Raw genomic sequence first — 11,449 nt, 5'->3', positions numbered from 1 at the left:
GCATCCGCATAAAATCGATGCGGATTTAATGCGGATGCGGATGTGGAACAGGTCGGTACAGGAATGTCTTAGCATCGGCGTAAGTGCTAGACTGCTAGGTAATTTAGTCATTAACCAAAAAACCTATTAGAAATGAGCAGTCAAGCGTGAGTGGGACTTAATGTACGGAACCCTTGGAACGCGAGTCCGACTCGCACTTGGTCGGTTTTGTTAAATAAAAATTACTAAAATGTAATATTTGACGTTTTTTATAGTACTATCTTGACATCCGCATCCGCATCCGCGGATGTGAGCCTTTAAAAATCCGCATCCGCGGATGTCAAAAAATCGGCATCCGCAACATCCCTGACTGATAGGTATTACGCATATTAGCGCAGCAGCCGCAGCACGCGGACGAAGATGTACACGATGTCGAGGTACAGCGTGAGCGCCGCGAACGCGTACTCCTCGGGCGAGAAGGCGTAGCGGTGGCCGCCGCCCACCATCAGCTGCGTGTCGTACACCAGGAACACGCCCGTCACCAGCACGCCCAGCGCGCAGTACAGCCGCTGCAGCGCGGGCTGCGGGCTCACCGCCGCCAGCACGCCTGCCGAGTAGTGAGAGGGCTTAGCAAAATGAAACTGCATTTTATGCAGAAAGCGAGCCGCTTCGCTCAGTGATACGTCTGAATGATTTCATCCGAGGAAACACAGATTTCATCCACCAGAATTCAAGATGGCGGACCTTTTCCAAAAAGGCGGCTGCAAAATTTAAAAAAATTGTAGACACGGAACGGCTGCACCGATTTTAATGATTGATATATCGATCAATTCGTATTATGGAGTTAGAGGATCGGCACTGAATTTACTTAAGTCCTACTTAAATGGTAGAATACAAAAGGTCGATGTGAGTGGACAGCGATCACCGGGGTCATTGGTCTCTATGGGTGTACCGCAGGGGTCAATGTTGGGGCCTTTCCTGTTCCTTATCTACATAAATGACTTGCCATTCCTTGTAAAGACCCACCATGATATAGTGTTGTTTGCAGACGACACCTCACTTATTTTCAAAGTCAAACGACAGCAACAAGCTTACAATGATGTAAACGATGCTATTTCAAAAGTAGTAAATTGGTTCAATGTTAATAATTTATTGTTAAATGAGAAAAAGACTAAATGTATTAAGTTTGTCACTAGTAGTAACGTTAGGCATGTGCAAACAAGTGTCATTGTGAAGGATGAGGAATTGGAATTAGTTGATAGTACAGTTTTTCTTGGTATAACTTTAGATTCTAAACTCCAGTGGGGTCCCCATATTGCTACTCTTTCGAATAGACTGAGTTCTGCAGCTTTTGCAGTGAGCAAAATCCGTCAGTTAACTGATGTGAAAACAGCTCGATTAGTATATTTTAGTTAATAATATTATCTACAAAATAAAAAAAAAATGCTTGGCAATCCGTTGAGTAGTTTTTGAACTATATGCATTACAAAAAACGTCCGAAACGGCCCGCTCGCACCAAAACTGACAACTTTGAAAATTTTCTTTATTTTCAAAGGTAAAAAACTCGGAATAATAAACCAACAGGAACCGCCATTAACAGGCGTTCCCCTCTGCCAAAAGTCGGCGGCCGCCGGTCAAGGAGGTTATATAAAACTAGTTGCCATACGTCATACGCCATTCTGCAAACGTCAGTCTAAGCGGAATGTTAGGAGCAGAAAATGCCGAATTGTAGCGTTTTCTCCTGTAAAAACCGATCGGACACATCTAGCGTACTTAAAGAACACGTTTCTTTTCATATGTAAGTACTATTACATGTAAATATTATCAAATAGTGCACTAATTTAGCAAAAAACTAATACACATTGTCAATCTGAAAGTGATACCACTTCATGGTACTAGATCTAATTTAGGGTAATATTTAAAGAAGACTTTCTAAATATTCATTAGGTATACCTAACTTCTAATTTGCGTTGCTTATTATTATATAATTTATACAACACATTATTTTTCTATAACACCTTATTTTTATATCAACATAATAAATCATAAATAACGTGATATTACCGATATAGGGTCATTGTGCTAGTTTCCGTCCATGCTCTAGTCTCTAGTTTTCGTCCACATGACAGATTAGCAAATAACATATTTGATATTTAATTTGCTACTTGCCAAATACATTTTTGATGTAGATAGATACTCGTATATTGTCTCCACATTAAGGATTGCATTAAGTCCAAATTTGTGCAGCAATGTAGATTTATATTCAATTTCGTCAAGTGGACGAAAACCTGAGCTGGACGAAAAGTAACGCACCTACCCTACTACTGTTTGAAGATTCATTTTTCTCTTAGTTTCTGTCGTATATTTTTTATTTGACATGTCCAATATTTGTGTTGTCGTTTATTTATTTTAAGGTATTTACTGCCGTCATTTTCCATAAATAGGCACTTTTAATTTATTACTCTGGTATCACTCTACCATAGTTAGCGATGGGACACCATAAAAACCAATATCGATAAAATCTATATGAACATTATAAATATATTGTTATTTTGATTTATTTTTTTAGATTTCCAAAAGATGCAACAAATTTTAAACATAAGTAGTTTTCAGCTTATCAAGCCATCGAAAACCTAAAAATATTGCAATATCAGTCACGTTTTAAAGATCTAAGAACTGCATAAGTAAGTTTGTAATTCCATATAAATATATGCTATTACAAAGTTACTGTTGCAGTTCCTACAAATAGTAGGTAAAGTAAAGGTACAGTCACCAGCAAAAATATATGACTGTGGGCAGCCGTGCAAAAATATCTGATGCTCCATTGGAGGCATAAGTATATGACGACACTACCTCGGTAAAAATATGTGATGCTTTGTGGCCGGCAAAAACATCGTTACTCTGTATCCGCATAAATATCGGATCGGATCGCTTAAAAATATTTGATTACTCATAAAAATCAAAATTATGTGATTACTCTCATCTGGCATAAATATCTCTCCAATGTGAATGTAAATACATTGGATGGCAGACGGACCGCCTATATATCTGACACGTTATTATGAAATATGTCATCAATCGGCAAAAACGAACCATACCTGGATAGCATAGATAGAGCCTTACATTGTTTGAAGTGATTTGACAATTCACGAAAAGAGTGCAGACTTGTCATTGCATATGTCTGTCTCACATATTTCATTTGCAATTTTAAATTGTGACATAATTCAGGTAGACTTTTAATAGACAATGTGTAATAAACCTCCTTCTTACATAAAAAAGAATGATGAAGAGGTCAACCTGTGAGACTGACAAGGACAAACAATAATAGCGCTTTCGCTGCTACTCCTACTGAAAGATACATAAGACTATCCCGTTTTGTCATTTCCCCCACCCTTCATGCCAGATCCAGTTATATACTAGATTCATGATCGCAATACGTTACAATTCAAAATTATATCCAGTTTATTCCGTCAAATCGATGATGATAGAATATAATGTGAGACAGACATATACAATGACAAGTCGGCACTCTTTTCGTGAATTGTCAAATCACTTTATACAATTTACGGCTCTATACCAAACATGTATGGTTCGTTTTTAAAGGTCGATAACATATTTGTGATTTTCCAACGTGTCAGATAAATAGGCGGTCTGTCGTTCATCCGATGTATTTGCTTTTACAGTGGAGATATATTTATTCCAGTTGAGAGTAATCACATAATTTTGAATTTTATGAGTAATCAAATATTTTAAGCGACCCGATCCGATATTTATGCGGATACGGACTAACGATATTTTTGCTGGTCACAAAGGATCACATATTTTTACCGAGATAGTGTCGTCATATACTTATGCCTCCAATGGAGCATCAGATATTTTTGCACGGCTGCCCATAGTCATTTATTTATGCTGGTGACTGTACACTACGATGTACGATGTGAGTATGAATGAAGATATGTTTAGTTATGATATGTGTATACATAGTATGGGTATGAGTACCCGAAAAGAAGGACTGTCTACAAAAAGAGATGAGATCCCATCAAAAACATTACATGTAAAAAGGTGCAAGTCTCGCAACGCTTTTACTACAAAAAAGTTTTGAGAAGTAATGTGAAACCAAGTAATTATACGTATTACAAATTAAAGATATCTTATTGATACGGTTTTAACACCCCCTGGTACTGATTAAAATAACCGACTTGGTTTCACATTAGCATTACATCTCAAAACTTTTTTGTAGTAGAAGCGTTGCGAGACTTGCAACTTTTTACATGTAATGTTTTTGATGGTTATAATTGACTAAAGCAGACAGTTAAAATTCAGTCAATAAAATATCGACAATATTATCGACAAGTCCCTCGCACTTCTACGTTTACTTAGAACTGACATCATCTCGTTCACGGACAGGGTTGTCTGTGTTTGTTCTTGTATTTGTGTGAATATAGTTTATGCTAGTGTTTGATAATTTTGTCGTGTGCGTGTGTAGCGACGCATGCAAAAAATGCATTAGTGTTTACATTATTTGTGTGCGTTCCTCGCCCCCCGCGCCGAAATTGGCAGAATTTTTCACATAGAAATTAGTGCGTGTCACCACTCCATATTGGATTATTCCTCCGAGGTAAAAAAGGACAAAATATATTTACTTACTTTAATTAATGAACTAGAAATAAATAAAAAAAATATTTCCGCTAATTATTTACTCCTCTTTATCATTTTCGTCTTTTACTAGTTCTTTTACTTCGGTTGAACTTACAGAAAATAGGTGACCGAAGAGCTGGCGGCTTCCTCGCACAACGTATCAGAATTGCGATACAACGAGGAAATGCCGCCAGCATCCTTGGTACAATGCCTCAAGAGCCTATTTTAGATTTAAGCTAGTTAATAACACATCCTCTGACAAGTGCAGCTCATTGTTTCGCAGCCATTTTTATTTACTGCGATATTTCTTTCAAAGCTGGTGTAACTTCAGGGTGTGACAACCTTGACAGCCACGTTTTGAAGCAAGACTTCTTTCCTTTTGTATGGAAATAAGAAGTAGGTAGTGTCACACCATGTAAAGGCTTGAAAGCCACGAAGAGGTCGATCTGGCAGGACTCAAAGTATTAGCTATTTTAGGAACTTCGGCATAACGGCGTTTATTTGCAGTCCCGGTCAAGAGCAGGCCACTCTAGCAGGCCAGCCCGGTCAGCGGCTCGTCGAATGCTCTTCCTTCTCGTTCTTGTCTAACTCGGCTATTTGGCAGATAAAGATCCCATACAAGGTCTATTCTCTTCGCATTTACTTTTTGTACCAGTTGTAGATATGAGGCCTGAGATCTGCTGGTACTCTTGAAAAAATATGGCTGTTGATCGGGATTGCAAATAAACGCCGTTATGTTGAAGTTCATAAAATAGCTAATACTTTGGGTCCTGCTCTTCGTGGCGTTCACACTGGCGTTGTGAAACTACTCCTTATTTCTGTACAAAAGGAAAGAAGTCTTGCTTCAAAACATGGTTATCACACCCTGAAGTTACGGCAGCTTTGAAAGAAATATAACAGTCACTCATTAGAAAGTCTTCCTGAATAATTCATGGCTATACTGGAAAATGACACCTGCTATCTATCTGACACACAAACAGCACATTTGTAGGTCAACCTGGTACGCAACTATTTGCTACTCAAAATAAATTGGTAACCAGCATCCCACTAACATCGGCAGCATTACACAAACACGCGCTTTGTGTCACATCAAGTGGGCCACTTATGGGGCAATGCCCTTAATTTTGATTATGCTTCTGTGCCATTGCCAGTTTCTTGGGGTTGGAAGTCAGCCAATGACAATTGGACACCGCAATGGTCTGAAGCCAGGGATATATGGCGTAAATAATCATACCTGGACCATTGCGGCTGTAAATAAAAAAGGCTGCGAAACAATGCGCCGCGCGTGTCGGAGGATGGGTCTACCCTGCACAGTGCAATGCAGCATAATTATGCAAAGGCAGCTGCAAAAACGAAAGGTATAATAGATAGATAGATAGACAGAATACTCTTTATTGGCACACCTCAGTAAAAAAATATATAAATCAAGTATCAAGTAGATGAACTACGCCAAACTGTCTCGCCCCTCCATTACTATTTTAATACTACACACATTGAAATAGTAATGGAAGGCGGGACAGTTTGGCGTATTTCATCTCTATATATTTAATTTAATGAAGTATATATGGATTATTTTGTTCTGATTTCATACGAATTTTCTTTTCTGTAAGTTCAACAACATAGGATGAAAATGATAAAGTGGAGTTAATAATTATCGGAAATACATTTTTATTTATCTCTGTCATCTCGTTTATTAAAGTAAGTAAATATATTTTCTGTCCTTTTTTACGTTTGAAAATGAAGAAAATGATTAAAGTAGTCAGTTTTGGTGCGAGCGGGTGGTCTTTTCGGACGTTTTTTGTAATGCGTATAGTTCAAAAACTACTCGACGGATGGTCAAGCATATTTTTTATTTTGTAGATAATATGAATCAGGTTTCTTTTAAAGTAGAATAATGTGACCATATTATAGAATGTGACCATATTTTTAATAGAAGGAAAAAATAACTAGAAAATGTCATAATTTTCTTAATAACCGGCCGCCATCTTTAATTTATCAAGCGAAAATATAAAAAAAAAATATTTATATCCCATTAAATAAAGTAAATATATTTTCTGTTGTTTTTTTAACTTTGAAAATAAAGAAATATCATCAAATTTGTCAGTTTTGGCGCGAGCGGGCCGTTTCGGGCGGCTGTTACGCGCTTTTTGTAATGCGTATAGTTCAAAAACTACTCGACCGATTGTCAAGCATTTTATTTTATTTTGTAGATAATATTATCAGGTTTCATTTAAATAAAAGAATATGTGACCATATCATAGAATATTTAGTTGTTATTTTTATTAAAAGGAAAAAAATGAAAATAAAAAATCACAATTTTCTTAATATTTGGCCGCCATCTTTAATTTCTTAAATGGTATATTTCTTTTACAATTACAGGTGTTAATACGAATTGATTGATGTATCAGTCACTAAAATCGGTGCAGCCGTTTTGTGTCTACAATTTTTTTAAATTTTGCAGCCGCCATTTTGGAAAAGGTCCGCCATCTTGAATTCTGGTGGATGAAATTTGTGTTTCCTCGGATGAAATCATTCAGATCGGTCCCTAGTATCACTGAGCAAAGCGGCTTGCTTTCTGCACGAAGTGCAGCTTTCGACCCAAATATCGCCGTAAGCACTATCACTAGAGGGCCAACGGGAACCGAACGTGACTGAACTGTCAAATCGTATAGGTTACCATGGCAACACACTAATAATATTAGACTAATACCGTTCGAGAAATGTGCCCCAGATTGAAACTGGAGAACGGCTGAGGTGATCCGAGTAAAAATGCGAGTCAAAAGGTAAGTGTGAAAGGCTCACCGAAAAGCAGAAGCACTAGACACAGCACCAACATGGAGCCGCTCATCAGGGTGAAGTCGATCCTGGTCTGGAGGGCGGACAGCGTCAGCGACAGCAGGCAGGAGTCGGCTCACCTCCCGCACGTCGTACAGCGAGCACATGACGCCCACGATGGCGGACAGCGACAGCGTCAGCAGCAACAGGAACAGGTAGTTGTAGGGCACGGACCCGAGCGGCAGACATCAGCAGTCGGCTCACCTCCCGCACGTCGTACAGCGAGCACATGACGCCCACGATGGCGGACAGCGACAGCGTCAGCAGCAACAGGAACAGGTAGTTGTAGGGCACGCGTCTCCGCGGCCCCTCGCAGCACATGATGCACAGCGCCGTCGTCAGGTACGTGCCCAGCGACACGCCGCTATTACACAAACAGGTACATTACTACCGACGTCTCTGCTCAACTGTATCAATGTGGATTACTTCCTATATAACTACCGCGGAAACCTAACACAATATTACGCAATCAAGTTGAAATAAATAAGATTATCTATGGTACACTATACACATATTTATTAACTCTAAGGGTTAACTTCTTCTAAATAGTCTGATATTTTATAATATCCCTTTTTACCATAGAGAAATATAGTAAGACAAGAGTGCTCACTCCATACATCAGTTCAGACTATTAATTTCAGCATCTACATCTAGCATCGAGTAGCGGAACTATCAGTACTGCTACTTGACAATAGATGTAGCACCGACCGGAAAGTCTTATGCTGTTGAGATAAGACTTTCCGGTCGGTGCTACATCTATTGTCAAGTAGCAGTACTGATAGTTCCGCTACTCGATGCTTGATGCTAATAGTCTTTTTGATACTAAAACTGATGTATGGAGTGAGCACTCTATGTATTTTTTTCTCTATGCTTTTTACACAAATTTTGTTTGATGACCTTCCAACCCAGTGGGTAAACTAGGCCTTATTGGGATTAGTCCAGTTTCCTCACGATGTTTTCCTTCACTGAAAAGCGACTGGTAAATATCAAATGATATTTCGTGCATAAGTTCCGAAAAACTAATTGGTACGAGCCGGGGTTTGAACCCTCAACCTCCGGATTGAAAGTCGCACGCTCTTACCGCTAGGCCCCCAGAATACAAAATGTAAAAATGTTGCTACTCACAAGAACACCCCGGGGTTCTGTCCCACCGCACTCATCAGACGTTGGTCGTACATGAACCACGCCACCACCCCGGCGGTCACCGCCAGCTGCGCCATGATGATGCAGTACACCTGCGACACACAATCTTGTTAACAGTCTCCTACTTAAATAAACACGTAGGTATTATAGGAAATTATCGGGCCGTATATACCCATGGCCGTACATTACCGCCCTAACCGCCCGCAAGAAAGGTAGTGTTGAGTGTCGTCGCCGGTAATCAATCTCAAGTTGCATCTAAATATTAATTGTAATAACTGTAATAAGCCTTTATTAATGAAGTTAGTACATAGGCTACACCTTTGACGTAGGCCTCCTCCATAGCTCTCCATTTGTTTATAGTCACGGAATAAATTCAGAGGATTGTAAATTTTGTGTATAGTTTAATAATTTATCTATACAAAAAAAAAACTTGACACCAGACAGAGTTGCCATCAGTCCGGGATCGCGGGCCGTATGGCGACTGTGACGTCGACGTACCTTCCGGATGAAGCCCTGGCGGATCTGCTTGTCGGTGAAGTCGAAGTTGCGCACCAGCCCGTCGCGGCCCGGGGGGTTGTTCACCACCACCTCCGGGAACGAGATCGCCGTGTCCTGCACATTCAACACGTTGCATTTACTTCTGCTTGCAAGCCTACGTTACCCAACGCCATCTGCAATCCAGATGCAAAGTTTACTCAAATATTTACTATAATAATAAACTCATAGAATGAGAAGCGCTGGTGGCCTAGCGGTGAGCGTGCGACTTGCAATCCGGAGGTCGCGGGTTCGAACCCCGGCTCGTACCAATGAGTTTTTCGGAACTTATGTACGAAATATCATTTGATATTTACCAGTCGCTTTTCGGTGAAGGAAAACACCGTGAGGAAACCGGACTAATCCCAATACGGGCCTAGTTTACCCTCTGGGTTGGAAGGTCAGATGGCAGTCGCTTTCGTAAAACTAGTGCCCACGCCAATTACTGGGATTAGTTGCCAAGCGGACCCCAGGCTCCCATGAGCCGTGGCAAAATGCCGGGACAACGCGAGGAAGATGATGATGAATAATAAACTCATAGGTTTATTGGTCATGGGTCTAATCTCAACCCCAATGAGAAGCGATGAGATGACTTCAGTAAATACCTGCGAAATGTCTTTGTTCATTTTTACAGCAATTGACTTAGCCCCAACCAAACCAACCCAAACTACTTATAGACCGACCCTTGCAGCAAAGATAGTTCTCAGACTAAGTACTTTTAAATAAACTAAACTTTTGGGAACAGAAAACACAGACTGGAACTAAATCTGTGTATGACTTGTATTGGTATTGACATTGTATATATATATATATATATATAAGTGGAATAAAGATCTAACACAATCAGTTAATATACTCCTTATGATCGTGATGACTAATACCTTTATAAACGTGTCGATGATAGTTTCAATGCATGAGAATATGGGAACATGATATGTTTGCAATAAAATAACTAAAGTTGACTGTGTGTGGAAGTACAATATTATACCTACATTAGACCTAGAACAACTTACCTTTATATTATACCTATTACATATAGGGGAATTACCTACCCAAGTACTCTGTCGACACTCGACTTGTATTAGCCTGCCTGCGTCTTATCATGTAGTTCCCAGAACGGAGCCGCCCTGGCCCCCGCCCCCGCCGCCGCGTCCGCGTATCGAGCATGTGCGCCATGCAGGCACTTCCACCGTATGTGCTTTTGGAAACTTATTCAAATATATATCTTGTCCTCATGCAATAAACACCATGTTTTAATCAATATTTCATAACAGCATAGCAAGGTCGAATATACTTCTAGTAAACCTGATATGTATGTAACACATCTGACTCACTCATTTTTGTGTAATATAAAATGCATAAATATTATACTTATTAATAACAAATTAATAAGTTGTATCAATGTTAAATTGCTATTAATAATTGGAATGTTAGTTTCTGAGCAACACAATTGTTATTATTCATTAGTGGAAACTGTGTGGCTTGTAAATGTGTTATCTGATTTACTATGTGTGTTGATTTTGCCTGTTTGTTTCCCAAAGGTTTAAATAAATAAATAAATAAAACTGGCCTTAACGGTATAACTAATAACACATTATTTTGCAATTAGATTGGCATTTCACTGTGCACTGTGTGAATAAATACAGCTGAGTAGTGTAGCCTTACTGCAGGTGCTGCTGTAGATACTCACAGAGTTATTGACGCTGGAGCCCCGCTGGTGCTGGCAGGTGATGTAGGGCGGCGGCGCCCCCGGCGGGAAGAACAGGTCCTCCTCCGGGTGATCCTTGCTTGTTGCTTTAGCCATCTCGCCACCCGACACTTACTCTCAACACAACTATTTGACCTGTAAATTGGCTAAAATGAAAAACATTGTAATGTAAGCCCTATCAATTAATTTATTTTAAAGTTTATGGATTACCTATAATTTATGTTATTACAAAAACTTTATTTGTTTCTCGTTTAAGTGATTTATCATCTTAGAGAAATAAATATACCTACCTATTTGAACTGAACTGAAAAATTAAAACAGACTCAAATTCTTTATTGCAGACAGATAGAGGAACAACTAATGTCCAAAAAACACATTGATTATTTTAGTTTGTGACTAAAAAATAAACAATAGGTACAGAAGATATAGTTTCTATACTAGCAAACATTGAAATAATTAAGGCAGTTAGCTGAGATAAGAAGGATATTAGAGTACATTTTTGTATTCATATTGTAAGATCTTGGAATATAAAGCTTTGGTTTCCTCCGATAGCGGTGCCATCATATAGCGGCCGTCTCCATACAAATACTACGACATCCATATTTAGGCTCA

The 11,449-nt window shown here is 39.2% G+C and overlaps 2 protein-coding genes across 2 annotated transcripts; both read right to left on the bottom strand.

Moving 5' to 3' along the window:
* Positions 1 to 368: 368 nt before the first annotated feature.
* LOC134652286 (protein lifeguard 2-like) lies at positions 369 to 7,483 on the bottom strand. The gene is made up of 2 exons (XM_063507458.1): positions 7,420 to 7,483; positions 369 to 586 (listed from the first exon to the last, which is right to left on the bottom strand). Exons 1-2 carry the CDS (start codon positions 7,463 to 7,465, stop codon positions 369 to 371), a joined length of 264 nt encoding a protein of 87 aa, XP_063363528.1. The 5' UTR covers positions 7,466 to 7,483.
* Positions 7,484 to 7,503: 20 nt separating this feature from the next.
* LOC134652285 (protein lifeguard 2-like) lies at positions 7,504 to 10,952 on the bottom strand. Its single transcript, XM_063507457.1, has 4 exons — positions 10,820 to 10,952; positions 9,094 to 9,207; positions 8,578 to 8,687; positions 7,504 to 7,816 (listed from the first exon to the last, which is right to left on the bottom strand). Exons 1-4 carry the CDS (start codon positions 10,931 to 10,933, stop codon positions 7,504 to 7,506), a joined length of 651 nt encoding a protein of 216 aa, XP_063363527.1. The 5' UTR covers positions 10,934 to 10,952.
* Between the last annotated feature and the right edge of the window lie 497 nt (positions 10,953 to 11,449).

Source organism: Cydia amplana, chromosome 11, assembly GCF_948474715.1.
Source record: "Cydia amplana chromosome 11, ilCydAmpl1.1, whole genome shotgun sequence".
In the NCBI taxonomy this organism is placed as follows: domain Eukaryota; kingdom Metazoa; phylum Arthropoda; class Insecta; order Lepidoptera; family Tortricidae; genus Cydia; species Cydia amplana.
Note: the sequence above shows the minus strand (reverse complement) of the source record. Positions and strands in the feature narration are given on the sequence as shown.